The 24,177-nt window shown below is 38.7% G+C and overlaps 1 protein-coding gene across 6 annotated transcripts in view; it reads right to left on the reverse strand.

Annotated features, from left to right (window-relative positions):
* Nucleotides 1-4,467: 4,467 nt before the first annotated feature.
* The window catches only part of HDX (highly divergent homeobox), a 43,484-nt gene continuing 23,774 nt past the window's right edge, over nt 4,468-24,177 (reverse strand). For 5 of the 6 annotated variants that reach the window (XM_088151504.1, XM_088151505.1, XM_088151502.1 and 2 more), the window contains 5 exons: nt 22,043-22,250; nt 18,906-18,985; nt 18,592-18,675; nt 14,584-14,706; nt 4,468-12,314 (listed from right to left, as the gene is read on the reverse strand). In XM_088151504.1, the coding sequence (XP_088007630.1) occupies nt 12,189-12,314; nt 14,584-14,706; nt 18,592-18,675; nt 18,906-18,985; nt 22,043-22,250 (621 nt within the window). In that variant the 3' untranslated portion in view covers nt 4,468-12,188. Of the gene's footprint in view, nt 12,315-14,583; nt 14,707-18,591; nt 18,676-18,905; nt 18,986-20,081; nt 20,231-22,042; nt 22,251-24,177 lie in introns of those variants that run through there. The other variant, XR_015798064.1, reaches the window with a different exon arrangement.

Genomic DNA, 24,177 nt, shown 5'->3' on the forward strand with positions numbered 1-24,177 from the left:
TTTCTGGCTTTTATTTTGTTAAACTGCTGGCCAACTCCTGGGTTTCTGAAGATGAAGATGCTTGCAAGGAAATTCAAGCGAAGATGCCAACTTCTATCAAACCAGATGAATCTTCTAAGACTTGCTGCAGGATCCTTCTAATAGCTCACCCCTCTGTGAGCTGCCCAAGGAAGTCAACAGCATCACTCCACAAATTCACAGTCGAAGTAAGAGCAGAAATAAAGAATCAAGCAATTAACTACCCCATCTTGCCATAGGGTTCCCAAAAGTTTTGGACTGAAGGACACGTTTAGAATTTTGAGAGAGGTTCAGGGTGTTCTCACAAAATGGGCATGATAGATAGGCTTGGCCATTTGTTCAACAACTGCTGGGAAGGACAGGGTCCATCATGAGCTTTCTTTAGAAGACACATTAGTGAAGATACCTTGCAACTTCTCTCACCCTTCCAGGAAGGCTCCCTATTACCTCGATTCCCCCTTGTCTTTCTGGATAGGAGTGCGCTGGGCTGCATATCATTTAAAATGTGGGGCTCAGGAGCAATCTAGATGACATTTGGGACTAGGGCTTTGCTCTATATTTTCCCACCTATTCACTCCTAACGGAGAAAAATACACTTTTTTGACCAAAGTAAGAACAAGTACAGAGCCTGTTGGGCGTCACACTGGAGCCTCTAGAGCTAAAATGCAACTGAATTTTTAAAACATCAGATTACAGGATAAAGCAATGCAGAAAAAGCAGCTAGAGCCCAAATCTCTTTAAATAAAGTTGCCTGTAGTGGAAATTCTATAGTGAAGTGGCTATTGTTTATAAATGCCCATGCCTGAGTGCTGCTGCTTACATTCAAGCAGAACGCTACCAAATATAGGGAAGCAGGCATGCATAACCAATCGTATTTGGAACCTGTCTAGAGGCAGAATTTGATAAATTGTTGGATTCTTGCTGTTCCCTGGGTGTGCTTCTCTTCCTGTAAGTGTCTCAGACAGGACCCTCCCTAGTTCTCACGAAGATAATGGGAGGGAGGGAGAAGCACAGTCAGACTTGCAGGGTTGCTGTCAGCCCTCAGAGTAGACCAAACTAGGAAACCAAGGTCAGGCAGGCCAATATTACATTTATTGTAAAAATATAGTAACAGAATCTTGCAAGTCTGAATGAGCTTCCCCCTTCCCTCCCTCCCTCAGGTCCTGTCTGAGATGCTTACTTGGGTAACGGATCTGCCCCAGACTCAGGTTTCTTTTATTTGATCATTGTCTTTTGCTGCTCTTCCTCCTGTTCCTCAAGGCCATTCCTTCTGGCCATTACAAGAAGGATGAGGATAGAAATCCAGATGGTAAATTTGTGGATTTAAGCAAACAAATCAAATATACAGTCACAGAACATTGTCTTGTGACTGGCGTACTTTTACTTCATGGAGAAATGGGATTTTCTAAAAAAGACAAAAAATGCCATCTCAACAGCTACATTTCCCACTGGACCTTATGAGCAGCTTCTCCATGGAAAAATTATTCCTGCAGGCTTGAGACAACAACTTCTGCAGAGGCTCAAGCGTGCGACCTAAGTTCAAGGGTCTATTCATTCACAGAAAGGATGCAGCCAAAATTGCTAAAGAAATCCCCACCCATGGGGAGCTGGGCTTCCCAATTACTGGTAGATGAATTAGCAAGCCAGTTTTGCATTCATGTCACCCAGCAAGAGACAAGCAGCAGTCTACTGCATAGTCAGTGTGACCTCTCTGCCCTAAAAAGGTAAAGGGGCCCCTAAGCTGAGTTGAATTTGACTTCTACTGACTGCAGACACATCCATGTACATTTCTTGACAAATTTATTCCCATTCTCTGCATCCTCCTCCTCCTCCTGTTGCTTTTCTTCTAGAAGGTCAAGTAGGTTGGGCTGAAAGGGTGACTGGCCCAAGGGCATCCAGTGAGGTTCCATGGCTGAGAGTGGACCTGAACCTGGGTCTCCCCATTCTTGTACCCCATTGGCTCCAGCCTATAGTGCTAGCATTTCCTAGCAGTCTCCTCTCCAGATAGGAAACAGGCTTTTTTTCACCCCAAGATCACCCAAGCACAGCTAGAAGCTACCAGCTTGTGGAATTTCAGGCTCCCAATTGAGCGGGACATGATCATGGATCCTTTGTTGTTCTGCCTTCTAGATGCTACCTGGTTTACTCTCTCTAGACATTTCAGCTCAGTATTCAGGCCCATTAGCAGGCTGCTAATAGCTCCATCAATATTGCAAAGCTCACTAGCATTAATGAGTCCAAGCTAGCCTTTCCTGATTCACCTCTTGTAGAGATGGAGAAGGGCAGCAAATGCAGGTAGGTCTGTGTAGGACTTTCATCTCTGCCCGACACAAGCAGCTTCAACTGGCAAGGAACCAGAGAGGCTAAAAGGATCCTCTTTCCTTGTGCTGATGAGCAAGCAGCAGAGAGCGGGTGAAAAACCTGGTTTTTCAAAGAGAAGCCAAAGGCTTCTTTGGCATGGATTTTATCAACCTTATTTAAACAGGGAGGAGTTATATCCTGTTCCTATCTGTTCATGTGAACGCTTAGATCAGGCCTGCCTCAGATATGATGTATCAAGACAGTCATAACCCACTCTTTTCTGTGCTTCCAGGAGGCAAATGAGAAAACTGTAGACTGGCCACAGGCTAGAGGTAAGCGAGCTTGGGCTTTCTTTCGGCTGAAATAAAACGTCCTTTGGAAAAATCCTGTTGCGCTACCTGTGAGGATAGACTGCACTCACAGCCCAAGAGGCAGAACGGGGATCTGGACCGGCAAATGACCGATCAGGCAAGGGATCCAACGGAGAAGTCCAATGAAATCCAAGGTCCCAAGCATGGCAATACAGCTGAGGTTTCAGTAAATTCTTCTCAGCGCTGCCCAAAGGCAGCGAGCACGTTCAAGGAGCCACGCTGAGCCTCCATCCGGGGCACAGCCAAGAAGGATCAAACATAGCTGCTCTCCTGTTAGAGTTCGCACACCTTTTGGCTAGCTTCTCAGACCTGCAAAGTTCAGCGCTCCGATCCTGGGTCTTCCTGAAATGACTCTGCCCAGGACTAACACTCAGGAGTCTAAGAGCACCTTTCCAGGTTAACTAATATTATTTAAAAAGGCATCAGCTTTCGCGAGCTGCAGTTCACGTCATCCGAAGAATAGCAGGTTGTTAATACGCCCGGGATCACCAAAATCTCCTCAAATATTGAATCGTACACATAAAGTGGCAAAATTAGAATGATTCTGGCTTACTGCTAATTTGTTGTAACTCTTAAATTTGTAAGATGGATATAGATGCACCCACACATATTGCCCAAGATTGTGACAACAGACGCATTCTGACTACCGATTGGCCTTTTGAGAGATGACTGAAGAAATAACAACAACAACAATAATAATAATAATAATTAATAATATTATTATTATTATTTACACTTTTGCTACAGCCCAATGCTCAGTTCCTCCCCTATCAAAGGATGGCCACATTTTGCAACATCTTTTCATTGGCAAGACATTTGGGCAATTAAATCAGCAGGATAGGGATAGGAGACCCGTGGTCTGGGGGTGATCAATTACCCTATTTCAGCCACACAACTAGATTCTTTGCTGCCTAGGTAACCATAGTTCTGGAAGCCATCAAGAGAAACAGCTTCTATCAGCAATTTCTGTTTAAGTGAAGTGGAAACATATGCTGTTTTCCAGATAACCTTTTCCTATAAACAGGAAGATGTCAAAGTTCATTTTTAGAGGCTGCTATGTCACTGATTTGGTACCCAACAACTGAAAATTAAACAAACTTGTTAATATCCACTTGTACAGCAGGATGGCTGAGCTCACACGATACTAAGCCAGGGTTTGGGAAGCTGTTGTCGTTTTTACCTAAGCTTTGGTTAAAAAAAAAAAGCCACAGCAGCCTAATGTACACATTAATGCTAAAGCACAATTGTTTGGTTCACGCATTAGGCTAAGCAAAAACCAGACAAACCACCTTATCACTTACTGCTGTCAACCAGGTATAACCTGCTTTAAAAATGACAAGTTCACTTTCTAAGATAAGTATTACTACAGTAACTCCTTTCTTATATAAGTCATCATTGTAATTATTAGAATGGATGGCCTTGGGCATCATATTAACCCATGTCCTATTTTAACTTTGCAGAGTTGAGCCACAATGGCTAAGTTCATATATTACAGTAAGCTATAAACCCCAGTTTTAAAATCACATTGGCTGGGTGTGCGTTACACCCCAAAACAAAGTTGGCTGAGTTTAATGTGTGAACCAAGCCAATGTACCAGCTAATTTGGGCACACAACAGGAGAGCAGAAGGCAAAATAGGGTTTGAATGTAAAGCTGGGGAGCTTATGCTACTACCCATAGAATTGACTTTGAGAACATAAAATCTAGCTTTAGTAACAGAGCAAACTCTTCTAAATCAATGGTTATGAATACAGAAACTGGAAACTTTATGTAGGAAATCAACTCACTTATCCTTTATTGAATTTTTCCAGTCTTTCAGATCTGGCAGATGTAGAAAAATATCCTTGAATGCAGTAGACAAAGATAGGAAAGGAAGGTAGCCCTTCATTCTAACCAAGTTGACCTAACAATTACAGTGTTGTAATAAAGAACTCAGTTTATTAAGGGTCTGTCAAACTATAACTGGCATACTCAGAAAACAAAATGACAATTCCTGAAATTAAGAGCATGCATTTCAGTGTGGATGCAATCTTCCCCCCCACGCCCCATCCCTCCCCTAAAAAAAAAGGGGGGGGGAAAGCAGGTGGGACCAATGGGGTAAGAAAAGAAATAGATGTAACTATACAAGATGCTTATCTGCAGAACCCTTAATGAAGACAGGAAACTCTGAAAGTATCCATTAGCCCAAATCCAATATTCACATTTTATTTTTTCAAACCAAACTTCTCAAGCTATCTGTTGATAAGTTAAAAATCCTATGGCACAAAATTTTCACAAAAAAAGTTAAGGCAGAGACCAACAGTTCATATAAAAATAGCTGAATAGGTTTCTTATGAATAACCTTTTGTGTGTTCTGGATTTTGATAATACAAGATTATAAATATGCTATATGTGTACGTATGTGTGTACGTGTGTATAATATATACACACACACATACACATACACACACACACATAGAAATAAGATCAGTACAAATGGGTGGAATCCCTTTTCCCAATAAACCAAGATTGTTTATCCTGGGTTACAATGGAGGTACTCAAGTTAAATATCTGTCATAGACTTCTTGCTACACATACCATTTACATATTGTAAATTTGCAGTATAAATACTGAGTTTCACAGAGAAATTCAGCTTTAAATCACACTAAATTTACAAAACTCACTCAAGTTGGCCTAACGGACATTATGTTAATTACTTCAACTTCAGTGGCACATTTTAGTAAACCAGCTTACATTTTAAAAAAACAAACAAACAAACAAACAAACAAAAACAAGATACTCAAATTTTCCAAAGCTTCAACAAAAATTTAAATCATGTGTTACCATCCCCCAGAGCAGAGAACTTTCTAAGGAGAGGCTTCATCTGAGGTCAGATGGGCAGTTCAATTTTAGCATCATTTATGGAGCTGCCAGCTTATAATTCACAACGAACTTTTACAGTGTATTCATGTTTGATCCAAAACTTTCTTTTTTTGCATTTATCTTGCTTTGGAATTACAGAACCTAGAACCGATACTCCTGCTGAAAGGTTTGCTTTTGGATATTGGACCACTCAAAACATTTTCTCTATTACATGCTTCACTCTTTCCACGCATTGACCAGCAGAAGGTGAATTCTAGATCCTTTGACCAAGGAGCACTGTAGCAAGGCAAAAGGAGCAGAGGACAAAAATCCTCTTCATATCTCTCTCTCTCTCTGCTACTGAAAGCAGGTTTAATAGCTGGAAAATGCACCAAATTGCAAATTGCCGCTCCTCCAGCTACCCAAAGCTTTTTGAGCAGGTCTTCTGTGGTACGCTGTGCAAGAGAAATAGTTTTTATTATCTGTTTAGGTGCCCGATTCCCAGCACTCTGCTAATGGAACAAGGAATCTTATATACACGTATTTCGCTCTCACCTTTCTCTTTAAAAACTCAACCTGTCATTTTTATTATACGGTAGAAGAATACGAAGTTGGATGCACTGTGCACTGGAACACCTTAAACTTGAGTTCTTACATATATATATATATTAAAAAAAAAAACCCCTATTGCGCAATGTTCTGATACAATCTAAGCCATGTTTGCAATATCCACTAAAACCAGCATGACTTAGGGACTTGTGTTCCTAGATCAGCAGTGTCAAGGAAGAACTGAATTGCCCACTTTTCTAATTGAATCTGTGATTTCCAAGTCTGAGCTCATATGTCATTCTAAGCCATAGCTTGTTCAACCTTTTAATTGAAGACGTCATGTGTGATGGGTTCACCCAGTAAGCTGTAAACCACACTTTGTCAATCACAGTGACTGGGTTAACACAATGTAGACTTAGCATGATTACAGGTAGCAAAAGGACCAAGCCGCATGCTTTCTCGGTGGGACAGCAAGCCCTTTTCCTGTTTTTTTCTAGGAAATTCTATCAATGTGTTCAATTTGTAAATGCTCTTTGGAAACATCTACCCTGAATCCTGTGCTCCATGTGTTTTAGATAGGAAAGGAGAATTAATTTGGTTTTTGGAGACTGTTTGCCACCTGAATATTTTTTCCCGATGAAATACTACTGGGAAATTAAAAGGGTCATTAGAAAAGGAAAACACTATTAAAATATGTTTTTAATTGTTTTAGTCAATTACTACAATATTAAGCATGTTGTCCCTAACAAGGGGAAAAAAGTTCCAAACCATTCCCCAAAGAGCAGGCTGGGTAGACAGACTGCATAAAGTACGATGTGAATTTCTGTAGAACCACACTGAATGTTTCAAACGTCTTTCGCCCCTTCGGTTAAAAAGGGATGTTTTTAGGAATGTTGATAAGAGATAGCTAGTGTTGGGGATGGGCCAGTCAGGACCCAAGAGATAAGTGAAGCCAACTATCAAAGCCAGGAATAGAAGTGGCAGGAAGACACTTCCAGTTGAAGTATCTGCTATAAGATGACTAAAAGGGACCAGTTTTAAACTTATTTGCCAAAGCAACCGGCATCCGCAATGGAGAAGCGCCTGGTATAAGGTCATAGCTGGGCAATTCAAAGGTAGGCCCAATTCTGAAACTGATCCAGTGATTAGAATCCAATTAAGGCACATTCCTGTGGGGAACCTCAATGACTCCCATTCATTTCAATGGACATCTTGAAGGAATTTTCCCCAGTACCTTTATTGTACAGTGTATTTCCCTTTCACAAGGTCTTTCACATGCATATGCAGACACAGCTGCCTGTCAAAGGACACATCAACTTTCTTTGGAACTAAGCTGGGAGCTCCATGGACATGTTGCCATGTTTACTTGGCAACACTACAGAAGTGCTTTGCCACAAGCTTCTTTCCAACTTCCCATGCATATAACCATCCATTACTTTCATATTGCTAACATTAGGTTAGCCAAAAGAGCCAACTAACCAACCTACCCAAAGGTGACAATATTCAGGACAAAATAACCCATCCCCGCTTCCTGAACCTGGAAACATCAAGTGGCCGGAAATTATTAGATACACCAAGAAGTCACATTATAGTCTAGGGCACATCCAAGGTTGAGTCATCTCGCAGAGGTAGCCTGTAAAATGTGTGTATATGTGTGTGTTTTAAGTACTGCGTAAATTAAATAATTCAGTAAAATATTTCATATTCCAGATGTTATTGTGCTTAAGCTCTTTGTCTATAACATCCCAGAGTTTTTTAAAAAAAATAAAATAGCACTTAATCTGATCTAAGGTTGACTTTTGATACCACCTGGCGACCAAGATGGGGATCTATCTTCCAATGAAAAGAGAACATCAGAATTTATGCTACAAAAAAAGGGTAAGTAATGGAGTCTGTCCCCAAATACAGTTTCAGTGTTTCAAATCTCAAATTTAGTCACTGCTCATCTCACTCAGAGAGCGACTAGAGTTTCAACCCTTTTCCTGAAAATACTACCTGTGTTAAAATATCTTGATCAATGGAGTGTTCACCCATACACAAGATGGACATTATACCTTAGTGTTTTAATCCTCAACCTGGTGAATCATGGACCAAGAACGGATTGCAGCAGAGGTATTACCAACTGTTCTTTTGTTGTTTTTGTCTTTTTTTTAAAAAAAAAAAGGAAGGAAAGGAGGACAGGGAGAGGGTGACGGGAGGAAAAAGAAGCAGGCCTCTTGTATTAGCACAGAAGAATCTGATTCTATTAAATGTATCTCCATTCAGTGCAATTGTTAAAAGGTATATGAGCCGTATCTCCCTAAACTCGTGAGGCTTGAGAGAGGGAGAGAAACAATGAGTATGAAAGATTATAAAGTTAAAAATGGGTCCTTACAGAAGCTTCTGGTTAAAAAAGCAGTTCTTGGATTTGAAAAGAATAAAGGCTACAGTTTCAGTGGATATGGGCGAGCTAATTCAAACATATGTGTTCAGCTGTTTTATTATAAATTGTGGTGAGGAGGTTTTGAAGGATGTCCTAGAAATTATTTTAATACAGATAATAAATAAAATGCATATTCTCATCATCCGATGAGTCTTAGCATCAGATGAAGTTCCGCATCAGTGAGCCATCACAGCTCAACAAGACATGTCATATTCTCAAACAAACCGATTTTCAAAAACAAATATTTTCATTGCAGAGTCAGATCATACATTCAGCATCAAATGATGCACAAGCTTAAAAGAACCCAAGCCAAAAAAAAGTTTATATTTATAATTTGCAGAGTTATATTTAGATCACACTGGAGGCCAGGGAATAACTAGCTGTGTCATGCCTTTCAAAGTCAAAATTAGTGACTCGATGTTGAGCTAGGCAGATGGATAGATACACAACCAAAGTGCTACACAAATTACTGATAGAAGAATGACATTTTCCAGTTCACAAAAGATTTGCCTGAACAGTACACAAGCCTTCCACTGAACTTCTGGTATAGCTGCAAAGCTGAAAGGCATCTTTATAGCTTAGGAATCTGGGCATCTACATCCGAGGTAGCTAAATACAAAAAAAGCAAACTTTCGTATGAAATAGCTTTTCAGTTCTTTCAAAACTCTGCTCACCTTGCATTTCCACTGAAACCCATATTTATATGATGTCTGGATTGCTGCTGACTATGCATTAGAAAGCAAAAATGAGAAGTACCTAGATCAGTGTTTCTCAACCATGGCCCCTTGAAGATGTCTGGACTTCAAGTCCCAGAATTCCCCAGCCAGACATCTTCAAGGGGCCAAAGTTGAGAAACACTGGCCTGGATAATCATGGTGGTCTTTATTATACCCCCTCTCCCCACAATGTCCATTGGTTGCAGTGCATTTAGTTAAGCAAATACAGACTGAAATGGCATGTGGAACAACAGGCGCTTACCCTAAACATAAGTCGCAGTGCAATTCAGATCTGTACAGACCTTTCCCTGGCCATCTTTTATGCTCCCCACCACAACCTTCTTCCTCCAACTATTATGACGGCTTTAACATGCATTGCCTCAGCCTGCTTCCTACCTTTTACATTCAGGTTTAAAAAAAAAAATGCATCTAATGTTGACGCTTACTACAGTCATACTTCAAGCTAACTTTCATGACTCCTAAACACGTGTCACCATGCCACATAATGCAGACGTAATGATCAACATGGCAGTGAGCGCAGAACAGCTTCTTGAGAACCTAACGTGTTTATTATTTAGTTTTATTGCTGCTAACTTGTGCTATAAAAATGTTGAGGGAATGCTTGCTGAAAACTCAGAAGCTAGAGGTGTGGCTTCAGGAGCCTTCTAGTATTTGGAGGTAAAGAACATCAGTGTCCTCCTGACCCCTCTCCAGAAAGCAAACCAGAGTAATATTAAGGAAAAGGAAGCCATAATTAACCTATGTAAAATAAATTTGCATAATTTATATGGGCCAAAAGAATACAGCCTTCTTTGGCATAAGATTTTGATTTCTCAGATGCAGAACGGTACCCAATCCCACCCCCTTTTCATTTTCACTCGAGAGTATGTACATCATTGCTGAAAGCCAAGTACATTCGCTTCTACACGGAGGTGCAAACAGACAGGGACAAACATTGATTCCTCCTCTGCAAGATGTGAAATTGCAAATCCCTTCCCTGGTGACCATTACAGAGATCTTCTTAGGCTAAGGGGAGTTGCAATCCTGCTTCTCCTGTGCTTTTCTTTCTGAGACAGCAACGAGGAGGAAAGCAGAGAGATAAAATGGAAACGAATGAAGAGGGCAGGGAGGCAGTGATGGCTATGGTGAAGAAGCTATGAATTGGAATTTAAAAATAACACACAAGGGGACTTTAGAAGAGGGAGGACAAATTTCTTACATAGCAGTTTGCTTACCAACATTTCCATAAAATGTAAAGACTGTGCCTTCTATGTCTGTGCTATGGAGCATCAATAGCATCTCTTATTTATCTCACATTTTCATGAAGGCAGCACTGAGAGACCTTAAAGGCCACACTGAGGACAAATCATCCTGGAGAAAGTCTACCTATGTGGTCGCTAAGAGTCAACATGGACTTGACAAGCACCTAATCAATCAGTGAAATACTATCCCAAAGAACAAAGCATACAAATTGGTAAGTAACATTTTCATTATCCTATTTAAGACACAACATACATAACTTTAGATCAAAATTCTAAAAATGTTTAAGATTAAAACAGACTCTGTTGCTAGCAGTAGTTGAAAAAGAGGACAATGGTCAAATTATGCACTGGACTCTGAGACGTTATTCTGAGCAGGATTTTGATGCACACAGCGAAGATGGATAACTCCAGTGTATTTGTCACTGAGTTCAGGTCTACATGGCCCACTTATTGCCTAACAAGTCAAAGTAACTTTTAAGCCAGGATGCATAAATGTATTGTACGTTTGCTAAATCCTATTCAGAGCTAATTCATAAATTAGTGTTTGATTGCTAGCCGATTAGTTTGTTTTTTAAAAAATTATCTTAACAGGTATATGGACTAAGCAGCTGTTCCACATTACAATTCCAGAAGTAATTCCCCTTGGGGGGAATTTTCATCAAAATTTCTCACACCACCCATGAAGTTTTTCTTTCTCTTGAGTCACTATTTCCACCAAACACACTTGGAGGGGAAATTTAAATTACAAAACTTTTTATATTTCCATGAAACTTTTATATGAGGCTTGCTCATGGACCACTAGCTTGTAAGTAAGCCACAAGCATCTACCAGACCTTCAAACATGGGTATATACTGGATCTTTGTAGCTTTCCTAGGATTAGTATCACCAATCTCTACAGTTTTTAAATTTATTTATTTATTAAATTTTTCAACCGCCCATCCCCCCCCCCATGGGGGAACTACTAAAGGGGAATGCTGTGCTACTGGAAATTGTTTTTCTAAACTGTGCATTTATAAAAGTCAACTGTTTTGTTTTTTGTTTGGAATTTCCATCTGCTGATATACACAAAATAATTTATTAGAGCTAAGATAAATAGATTTGCTTTTTCGGTAATGAAAATATTCCAGGATATTTCATCAATCGAAGATGAAGAGAAGTTACAATGATTTGCTGCTATATACAGAAAAAGAAAAAGACCAATACTTCTTTGTTTGATCCCTGGTTAGAATGATCATCATTTGAATGAAGGCCCAAATTATCCCCACTGATCTCTTGAAACCCATAATTTCCAGTGATCAGTTCACCTACCTGAGAAGGAGAAAAGAACAAGAAAAGGCAAAATATCACACTGTAGGACTGACAGATAACATTAGGAAGGACTGTTGAATTATTAACATAACTGACTATTATTCTTCCATTCTTGGTGCCTTCATTAGGTCAGGGGTTTATTATCAAGTTCATGTTATTATGAAGGTACCATCATCAAGATATAGCTGCTAGAAACAGCTTTCAAGTAGCTTTCACATTTGTCAGCAACAAAACTCTGAATTTGTAGATACTATCAAAATGCACTCAATATACAATTGGCTTGCCTGCCTTCCCACCCTACTTCTTCCTTCATATTTAAGGATATTGGTTAACAAAATGTAATTGGTTCAAAACATACACATTAGACAAACTATACTGTGTTGTTTCTTTTGTCAAAAGATCACAAACTGTCCAAGGCATTTTTTTCTGATGAAGATGACAAGCTGAATGAGGTATCATCAGGTTCTGGAGATGTATGATTGAAATCCATCTCTTCCAATTCTGGAGGTAAATCTGCTAGAAGTGCCTGAATTAAAAATAAAATATAAATAATGAAAAGTTGCCACTCATTCTTATGAATTCGGGATCCTACCAAATCATGGCTTTCTAGATTAATGAGGGAACAGGGAAGGGAATGTTCATTTTTCACTCTTCAATTCCTATTTCTACTGACATTTAGTTATTTATTTTTATGCTGTTTTAATCCAAGTGGTTTACAGCAAAAACATCATCAACAATATAGAGATTGGCATCCATTATTGATGGGTTAGTAACATATGGTATTTATACAATGTTATTTCTTGAATATAAATGCCATATGATACTAATCCATCAATAATTGAATCCCATATTAATAGAAGAACAATAATAATTTATTAAATTTATATGCCACCTGATTCCCAGCAACTCTGAGCAGTTTACAAATTATTAAAAGCCAGGTAACAATACAAGATACATAAAACAAAGGAAGAAAGATGGCAGAGAAAAGAAACCTGGATGGGGACAAGGGAAAGGAAGAAAAGAAGCATCAACTGTCCTTACCAAAGGCCTGGGTGAATAGCCACGTCTTCAGGGCCCTTTGAAATACTAAGTAGGGTAGGGGCTGTTCAAATCTTGGGAGGAACCTCATTCCAGAAAGCAAGCACTGTGACAGAAAGGCACACTTCCAGGGTCCCGAAAGTTGGCATTATTTAATCCATGGAACCTAGAGCGTGCCAACCCTGCCAGATCTAACCGGCCAGGCAGATGCTATGGGAGTCAGGTGGTCCTTCGAGTAACCAGACCCTATCCCATGCCATTGTCCACCTCATATGCATCCATTCCTCCCTTCATAGTCCCAAATCTCTTTGGCAGAGCCAGGTTTTCAATAACTTTCTAAATACTAGGAGTGAAGGTGCAGATTTTATATCCAGGGATACAATGCTCTACAACAGGGGAACCCTTGCAGAAAATGCTTGTTTCAAGTGCCCTCCAGCCATACCTTGCATGGTTGGGAATTCTCGGCAGACATGCCATGGGTGAGCAGATTCTACCTGGAGCAAGCGGTCTTGCAGTTAACCAGGCCCCAAGCCACAAAGGACTTTAAAGGTGACAACCAGCACCTACAATTGCACTCAGAAACAAAGAGCCCATGCAGCTCTGATAGTTCTATATCTATATAAGGTAGTTCTATTTAGCACATAGTCAGCCATATTCTGCAGCAACTGTAGTTTTCAGATGGTCTTCAAGGGCAATCCCATTTAAGAAACATTACAGTAATCCAGCTCTAAGGTGATGAGGGCATGAGTATCAGTTGCCGGAAATTCCTGCTGCAAGAATGGTGAGAAGTGGTGCATCAGGTACAGTTGGACAATAGCCCTTATGCAGACAGCTTCTACTTGCTGATCCAGCAAGAGCTACAGTCCAGGGGAACCACCAAGTTGCACCCTGGTTCTTTGTGGGGGAGCATAACCCCATCAAGAGCTAAAGTTGATATTATTCTGAAGTCAGTCAGCTTCTGAGACAGCAACCCTTTTGTCTTTCTGTAGCTCAGTCTCAGCCTGTTTTTCACCACATGGTTATGCCCTCCAGGTTATGACTTCTACCTCATCTCTTCTGGCATCTCCCAATGCTCTACAGAAAAATTGGGATTGGCTACTCAGGAGCAATCCTATCCATGACCTTTGCTGCCTCCATATTCCAGAGGTTGACAAGGATCCCAACAGAACTGCCATCCAAACTACTGGGAAATTCCAAGGGCTCTTTGAAAACCAGTGGAATCTATTAGACATTTGAGGAAGGCCATTCAAATTGGCCCTATCTCTCTATAGAGGTTGGTGGACCTGGTTAACCCCATGATTACCAGGTATTGATCTGTCCATGACAAGGCAGTCCTTTTTAATCCCCCCACTACCTGTTCATGTCTCAACTGCTCCAAGGCATAAACTAGGTCTAATGTGTGTCCCCCACCTAAGGGAGAGGGTCTCAGCCAAGAAGAGACTAAATGATAGGAAGAATGTTGTGCTGATGCTGGGTCAAGAGTTACATTTCTGAGGTTCTTCATTACTATTGTAAAGCACATACATCCCAATCTCTCCAATCCACATTTAAAAAGCTCTATCATAAAGAAATATTGAGAGAAATGCCATCTCTGTGTGTATATTTATGTGCATAACATTAGTTGCAGAGAGTTGCTCTCAACCTAAGTGAATGAGGAGACCCATCATGATTACCAAAACTGATTTATATCTTCATACCAGAGGCCTTCAGTTCTTTCAAAAGTGGCAAAATGTTGCTTCCTCTTTGTTTAGTCTTACCTGCTGCTGTTCTTTATCATCTGTTTTGACGGCAAGTATCAAGCTTCTTGTGAAAGCCTGAAGTTCAAAATATTTCTGTTTTTGATGCTCCAGTTCACTTTCAACAAACCTTACTTCCTCATTCTAGAGGGAGAAAAAAAGTTCCATATAACTCTCAAAATAATGCTTCATTCTGTAAGTGAACTAAATTGTTCTCAAATGCATCTCTTTTTTTTTTTCTGTTTAAAGAGGAGCTATATTTGCAGATATGTGGTGCAAACTGAATCAAGTTTTACGCTTGGAAAAAATATTAAAATAAAAATGGACAATTTGCTTACTGACAATTCTGAGATATAAAACCTGTAGTTCTATTTATAATAAATTTATAAATCTTTTACAAAAATATTCTCAAAATGAGAAATGGCAAATAAAAAAAATTAAAGCCAAGGAGCATGATCAAATTAAACACTAAAATCCACAAGCAAAATTTGGTATGTGCAACTATATCCTTTAAAAAAACACCACCACAGCTGTTAAATTGAAATAATTTAGCAAACCCCTGCATCTCAGGTCATGCCTTGAGCATCTAATTATTGCAATCTGTAAAAAGATTGTTTAACCAGACTTAACAAGAGCAGAACAGGGACAATAAATGATTCATGGGGCTGGATTAGATGTTTATAACTCTCGTATTCCATCAGGCTATATAAGATGATGAGTGAGCCTCTCTTACCCCCCCTTTTTTAAAAAAAATTGTGTGGGTATATTTAGGAATAATAAGATGTTGGACTTCCGGTGATGATTCATGGTGAACTAGATGTCCCTGACAGAGTGGGGACGGCGCTGTGGTGGAGATCGGCGACCAGACGGTGAATTCTGGCCTCTGAGGTCTCTCCAGAAAAAGGAGAGATTGTGAGATCACCCACTTGTGCTCCTGACAGCTGCTCCTCATGAGTAGACTGCAGGAACCATGTTTTTTTGTGGTTGACTTGTGAGTCGAGTGGCTGGGAGTCGAGGGATTCCAACTAAGCTCAGAGCCATATGGACACGGTTTGCAAGACCTAATTTGCAAACCAAGGTTTGCAAGACCTAATTTCTTAATAACTTTTGGAATTACTTCTTAATTGCGTTTTAATTATCAGGAACCTTCAGAACCAAAAGAAACTGGCTGATGTCTTAATAATTAAAAGGGATATACAAATAACAAACCAAAAGAGTGACTTGGATAATTTTCCTATATTGGATTTACAAAAGAGGCTTGTTAAAGCTTTGAAGAATTTTGTGAGAAGGGACAAAGAAAAAATGAAAAGAAATCAAGTTCTAGGACATTATTGGAAGGGGCTAAAAAACAAGATTGTTAAAAGTAAAAGGAAGGAATATAACATTGGTTTATTTGATCAAGGTTAAATAGATATGTTATCTCTGTTAACCCTTACTGGACTTTTGTTGATCAGGATTGAAGCAACGAGGTTTCAAGGATTTGTTTATAGATAAGAGATGGGATATGGGAAGAAGAGATCATTTGTTGCATTTTAAGTGAAGGTGATAAGTTACTAAAATTGTTTATACTTGCTGTTGTGAAGGGGGGAGTCATTTCTTTATATATGCCTTCTTTTTCTTTACTATATTATTTTTTTCTATTTTTCTTTCTATTTTTTCTTTTTTTTGTCCTTTCCATTTTTTTCTTTTATTCTTTTAGTTTGTATTAGTTTTTATCTTTTTAATTGTAATGCTTAATAAAATTATTACTACAAAAAAAGGAATAAGATATTAATCAAAATTCAAATGACAGAATAATGATGTTCCATCAGGATCATTCAGTAACTACTGCTATAAATAAGGTATGAGAAATTATACCGCAGTGTCTTCCTTAGCTACTCATCTTAAGAGTGCTTAGTCTAGACTCCCAGCCCTCCCATGCTTTTGAAAAGTTCTGGAAAAAGAGAATACCCAGACAAAATATTTTACTAAGTGACTCCTTTCCCCCATTTACGAGAATGAATTTGTAAACTGGAATTCCAAGATGTTTTTTCTGAGCCAATATATTTTGAGAATGGAATGGATATATGGCATTCAACAATGGGCTGTGAGACAATTGGTTTTCCATTCCTCATTTGACAGAAAAATATGTATAAATATTTGTCTACTATGCCTGTGCACGTGTTCATATACCCACATCCCTAATCTAAACAGATGAAATATGTGAAGAACATACCATAACTGATAAATTTTGTATGTACAACCAAGATTCCCTAAAACTTCCCCTTAGTATTAGAGGAACCTCTTGAATGCAGCTGAAGTGACTACCCAGAGGACCCATTTGCAGGGCAGAGTAGCAGTTTTTTCAGCTGCTCACCTCCCGTGCCCTTCACACACTTTTGAAGCAGATGGAACCTGCTGGTGGCAAAATAAATTATGGAAAATGTACAAATGCTACTTGTACTGCTAAGTGTGTACCAGTGGGAAACTGGGTGGAAGCACGAAAAGACACAGCAGTCTTGGGTGAAGGTTGTGAAAGAACAGCTTAGTTGGCATGAAGGACAACTTGGTTCACAGCTATGAAAGACCAGATACTGTAAAGCAGGGTTCCTCAATCTTGGTGACTTGAAGAGGTGTGGACTTCAGCTCCCAGAATTCCCCAGCCACCATGCATGGGTATTTCTAAAATTCCTCCCAAATCTATGAAACTTACCTTATTTGATTAGCAAGGATAAAGGTAATACCTGTTTACCCAATTTTTAAACATCTAGAGGTAGAATGTTTCACTGTTTGATTTAATTTCCCTGATTTAAACGAGTTTATCTTTCTTAATCCAGATATATATCTCTTTCCCATGTTCTGTAATTAGAAAATACTCTTCCCACTTATTTCAACAACAAGAATTGGAATAGGATAAGAACTCCACTTAAAAATATATGGATAACCTATTTCTCTCAGATTTTTGCTTAGTTATCCAAGAATAGCTGTTTCTCACAATTCAACAATAGCAAGTTTCTGTAGGTATCACATCACACTATTCAGATTGGTGGCAAGTGATGTTAAAGAAAAATCACGTTCCTCACATTTTTATTCATCTGGCACTGTACTTTCTGTTAAAGCAGGGATCATGAAGTTAAATATGTGAAGCTCAGTTACATGGATATTGTGTTTTTTCAAAGACACTCTACTTACTTTAAACCTGGCAATGTTCTACTATAACATGCATTCTATATGGTAACATCAACTGAAACCCAAGTTAAAAGTGATCCACCTCCAATTCTTATGTACAGATGTAACCTTTGCAAATTTGGCAAAAAGCAGCGCTTCTCATAGTTCCCAACTGCTTTTGCTTATATTGCATCAAAAGCAAACGTTAGCCTGTAATCCACAAGCTGCTGAAATTGGAACGCTTTGTCTTAAAAAAAAAAAAAAAAAGTCATCCTACTTCTAAAAATGTTTCCTCCAGCACCATCTGCCTGTAGTTATGTTCTCACAATCCCTAGTTCATACTCAGGACTTTGCAGCACTTGCCCCTATATTAGGACAAGAATCTGAAGCAGACAAAAGATGGTTATCTTAAAAGGCCCACATTTCTTCATAATGGAGAAGTGCTACACTGTGATTTTTTTTAAAAAAATTATTTTACCCTCCATACCCTCTGATAAATTTAACCAGTTTATCAGAAGTATTACAGGGTTATTAGATTACAAATGAGGGTCACGATACTTCAAATATTCTGATTTGATTAAAATGCAATCTCTGCTTAACACAAGAGAGTGGGAGGGAGGAGGAGGGGCAGGAGGGGATAGTAAAACAAGTCCGTGTCCAACCTCCCTTCTTGCGTTAGACGGATGATGAAAAACGAGGGGATGGATCTCTTTGAACAACAGTTTGAGCTCTGAGGATTGTCTTGCTTTCCGGATATCTAACAGCAGAAGCTGCAACCCCTTGTCTTGGACTGGACTAATGTCATATTCTGAATTCAATTATTTGATCAAAGTTTGCATGCTAGATGGTTTTTCTCTTTAAATATAAGTGCAAGGTACTTACTTTGTAGTCCAGAAGAGAGCTCATTTGATCCACTTCAGAATTACTGATCATATCGCTTTCTTCATCATCTATTATTTCTATTTTCTTAAAGAAAAAAAAAGCAAACAGTTTATTTCATTTTTGAAACCAAACGTTTTAACACTGTCAGGATCTGATTCCTCCACAAAAGCTTTCCAAGATATGGTATTTTGGGTTTTGATTTTTCCTTTTTTTCTTTTTTCCAATTCTATGGCACAACACAGAGCCCTTCAGATATCAGTCCATCATGCTTTCTGGTTTTAATTAAATAAGTTGATTTTAGGAAGCATTCTTACCACGTTATCTGAAGATACAGTAGTGTGGTCCTCTTCTTTGTGACCAATGTCTTCACTTGGAAGAACTTCATTGTGTTCTTCTGCAGAAATAAACAGTTATATAGTTCTAAGTAAAGTGTTGATCTAAGGACTGTCAGTAAATCCACTATACCTCAGAAAGAGAAAAAAAAAATGTGTGTGTTCATTTCACAGCTAAACTTGGGTGTTTAGGACATGTTCTGGAGATTTCTGATCCATCCACTGTTACTGCTGTGGAACTGGATTTCAAACCTCACAATGGCCAAACAAGACCAAAAGAGAAAGATATCGACTGCCAAAACTAACCATGTTTATCAATCTTGGGGATAAAGCTACAGATCCAAGATCCTAGAGAACAAATGCTAGAAGCAGTTTGGCTGCCATTAAAAAATGATCAAGTAAAACATTATACTGATGCTATCAGAAAAAGAGAGTACAATTATTCCCTTTCTTGGTGAGATCCTGGAATTAAAGGGTATTAGTTCAACATGAGGCTACCCTTGGATGAAACAAAATTTCTAGACCCGTGTTATTCTGGGTCCAGTTCTAGAACAGCTTTGGTCTTTCTTCTGATCTTCTTTGACAGGAAATTAAAATTAATTCTCCTAGTTCTCTCAGTCACTTTTGATATCATCAACCATAGCATCTTCTAGAGTAACTCTCCAGATTAGAGAAGGGAAGCACTGCTTTACAGAGGCTCTGTTTCTATTTATAGAACTAGAAATGTGGGTATATGACATGCTATGTGCTATTGCATATTACATCGTAGAAAAAATTCTGAGGACCTCTGTGTGTACATCTGTGCATACTTTCTGGAGTAAATAGAAAGTCTAAAAGAAAATATGCACCGAACGATCCAGACACCTTCTAAATGAAAGGCTTCGGGGATTCTTAGATAGATGTCACTTGAATAACACAGCATGCCTAATGTTAGTTACTTTTATTTCAAACAGAACAGAACAAAAAATTTATTGATTTAGTCATCTGACCATATCAAAAGTATAAAACCAATACAGGTATACAAGTAAATATAAAAAAAAATAGAACAAATTCATAATAAGTCATCACCCCTGCAGTTAACCCCTTTCATTTCAAGAAATAATATCTCCCACCACTCCTATGAGCTATTATGTTGTGGGAATAAACTGAATCATATACCATGGCAATTAGCTGTTGTGTATACTCCAAGTTTCATTGCCCAGCTAAAACAGCAGCCGTAGTGATAACTTCGTAACAAGCACAATCAGAACCAGAAAATTCTGTAGTAGCATGTTGACACAGAAAACCTTTCTTCTTTTAAGAATCACCTGTGTGAAAAATATATTAGCCTCTTAATTGTAGCTAAGCTTTCCCAAATCCTCCAAAAGGCAGATAACTGAACAGCTCATGCTAAACAGCAATCCATTTCACATCCAGGAAGCATTCAACAATGATACAGCAAAGTTGATGTAGCTTTGTCTTTTATGGTGGGCGCAAAATCATAATTGCGGATGCATAAGAAACCAAATCTTTCAGTCCTTGTTCCCTAAGAAAACCCACTATTTATCCTGCAGCTGTGCATGTATTGATTAGAGTGATCTTCTTGCTGCCTCTCCCTGATGGTTCCATTGTAAGCTTCAGAGTGCCAGACCCAATTAATATTAAGACAGTTTCTCGCTAGAGCTGCAGAACGTTCTACTCCTCAGCCCTCTTGCTGCTGGAGGAGTTCTTTCACCTCAGGCGAAAAGAAGATTTGCAGATTTTAGTAACCTGCTTGGCTTCCAGTTACTTCTAGTCAATTTTGTGTTGTTATTGTATTCTCTTTGAAACTGAAATTCTGACAGACTCATCACAAGTTCTCAAATTCTCAGATATTTTTATTCTTTCTTTCTCCAAATTGTTCAAACAAAATGATGAGATCAAACCTGGCATATCTATCTATCTAGCCATTAATGTGCCCTAGAAACAGGCTATTTCTGAAGTTCCCAAGGCAAAGTCTTTGCCAATTTGTTCCAGTCAAAAGCACCAGGAGCAATTAGCTGAACTGTGAAGTCGGTGAAATGTGAACCCATGTTCGCTTCCATCAGACACAGTCATTGCTGCTTGTGTATTTTAAAACCCACTTCCAGCCTCATAACAGCCTGCCTCTATCACTTGTTGGGTTGCTAAGAATGGGCTCTAACACTAAAGGATAATTTCAGCCATATTAAATGATCAGTGCCAGGCCATGATTCTACGCCTCTCTTCTACTGAAATATTAATTATCCTTTTACAGTCAGCCTGAAAAACAAATTTTAATCTGGACTTGTGTTGTCCAAATGAGCAATGAAATATTCAGACAGGCTGTATAAGCCATGTTATGTTGGGCATACATCCTGGCCCAGAATGACTTTTAACTAGGATTAGGGTCTAAAGGTAGAGAATTTCTTAACACCATCTCAAGCGTGAGGCACATCGCTGTGAGCTGGACCCATGGAAGCCCCTTTCTTGATTTATCACCAATGCCTTTGGAAGAAATACCATATTGCATCTTCAACTGCATTTTTGTCAGCTTGGAGGAAATAAAGCAGGATACACAGATTGCTAGCTATATATTGCTATGCAGGAGAGTTCAGATAACAACACAACATTTAATCCAGGGAGATGCCTGAGCAATCATCCCTGACCTAAAAAATAACTACATGTCCCATTCCCAGAAGATTCCTCTACTGCTTTGTATTTTATAAATATGTGCAAAGGGTCTTGATCTCTATGATTTCTCTATATGTCAAATAAACCTGATTTCAACTTGATACGTATATGCTTCTTGCAAATTTTATATTCTCCATCTTGATCTTTCAACTCTTTCTTTATTGCTGTTTATTTTTAGTTGGGGAGGGGCAATCACTCAGCAGCAGCAGTTGTAATTAGCAAGGTGAAGATCCAAATTTCAATCTCAGCATCTCCAGGCAGGACTGAGAAAGAAATAAATGGCAGCCAATCCTATTAGGAAAGGAAAAGTTGGAAAACTGAAGGGATAAGATAGAATGACCATCCTAGAAGTCATGGGTGATTGGCTGGAACTTAAATGAAGTGTTCCATGCTGTAAACCCTGAAGGCCCCGCGTGTTACAATATAATACCAATGGCAGCTCTGAATACCTTGGGAGCTTCCTTCTGATAAGCAGATGGATACTTCATCATTCCTGTCGTTATCATCTCCTATATCAGTCAGAGTGTCATCTCCTGGAATGGGTACTGATTTATCACTGGAATCAGACTGACTCGAAAAAACAGCAGGGCCGCCTCGAGGAGGAGGGACTTCAATTCCCATTAGACGATACTTTCGTCTCCGATTTCCAATCCAAGTCTTGTAATAAGAAAACAGATATGGAAAATATTAGAAGTTATCGCTGATCCCAAAGCTGAAAAATTAAGGAAGCCCCCAAGGTTTCTAAATCTAGGAGACAGATTGCAGTTTCCTAACACAAAGAAACGATGTATGTCTTTCCTAACACTAAAGAACAGGAAGAGTTTCCACAAAGATACAAGCCAAACTGTATTTGTACAAACTTATGGCTAGAAGAATCATACAAGTGTCAACGTATATCTTCTTCAAGGACAAAGAAAAAGCATGAAAGCCACAGGGAATGTCTTTTGTTAAGGAAATAGGGTTGCAACCTCTACAATTTTCCCTATTAACAGGAAATGGTTAGTACGCGGGTGGACATCCCTGTTGCCTTCTGGATTGATGTTTAAAGCTCCAAGTTGCCTAGGACCAAGATATATTAGAGGCTGCCTCTACGCATATAAATATCTGCTAGTATCCTGTACTATTTCCCCTTACCATCTAAGGTTAAGTGGAGAGCTATGCAAAGAGGACCATTTCTTACAAGTTTGTTTCAAGGGACATATACGTAATCTTTTATTTTTAAACATTACAGCCAAATTTTGAAACAATTCTAGACAATTACAGTGAATTGTCTGAATATTGCTGAAATAAAAAAGTGTGTCATGAAAGCTTAAATAAATGCAGTTAATGTACATTGCCTTCATCTCAATAACACGTTTAACAATGCAATGCCCAATTTTCTGCATTGCTAACTGCAAAGTATAGAGCCTTTGAAACTTGCACCATTTGGGACAACAATAAGGAATAGGATATCTAAATGCTTTCAAGGCACAAAATGCCTTGTCCTTTCTTCTATTACTGCAGTACTTGTACAAAATTAGAATACAACCTACTCCATTTTAAATATTTAATTCAGAAGACCAACAACATAACTGGTATGTTAATCCTTTCTTTTTTCAGAAACAGTGAACTGCAGTTAAATACAGAGGCCTCCCAACAGATAAAAGAATTCAAGCCATTTTCTAAAATTAATTTCTTAAACACATAAAAGGAAGCCTTGTCCTGCCTTGTTCTCAACTCCTTTGGATGTTGCATTCCATGCTACTGCTTCCACTTTTAAGAAAAGGTGATGATTTTCCCCTTTTCAATTCACTCAAAACATGATTTTAACCACTGTTATCAAGTTTTAAGTTCCTCTATTTTATTTGGTATTTGAGAGCGATTCTACTAACTGCCATCTTTGCAAAGATTTTTCTTAAAAGGTGTTTGACCTCTTTCACATGTGCACGTCCCAAGCTGAACTACAATCACCGAAGAAGAAACACACTGGCGTTATTGAAGTTTCTTTGGAGATGTGTGGATAGCAGTTCTACATAAGGAGTCGGAATCCAAGAGAAACTAAATGGAATTTCAACATATGTTCCCATTCCTCTCTTCTAATTTTATCACCTCTAATCCAATTATCTTTGAATGAAAAGTGGTTTATTTATTGATTATAAATGAATGAATGAATGCATAAAATGTATTATATTGAAGTACTAGAATTAGAGGCACCTTAATGGCAATTACCAGATCTGGCAAAGAAAGGGAGAAAAGAATTTGGAAAAGGAGACACACATTTGGAAAGAATCAGATGGGAAAGGCTGCCCTAATTATATCTGATTTCTAAACTGAAACCCTGAAAAGCAAAAATGGGATGTGCACAGGATTATTTATTCTAAAAACTGGTCTTGATGCAGTATTAGATAGGGAAGGGGAGATAGAAGGATACAGAACACTCAGAGCTCTAAATATTCAATAAATATTTGAAGTGAGGGGAAAGGTTTTATTTGGATTTCATTGATTTTTTAAAGACATTATTTTTAGGGCTAAAATGCTGGTATATTGATTAAGTTGCTAGACCATAAAATGGCATATCTGTGTTCAAATTCCTGCTCACAATGAA

Source organism: Python bivittatus, unplaced genomic scaffold (genome assembly GCF_059951505.1).
Source record: "Python bivittatus isolate LINGU-HERP-01145 unplaced genomic scaffold, Pbiv_v1 ctg000670_np1212, whole genome shotgun sequence".
NCBI lineage: Eukaryota > Metazoa > Chordata > Lepidosauria > Squamata > Pythonidae > Python > Python bivittatus.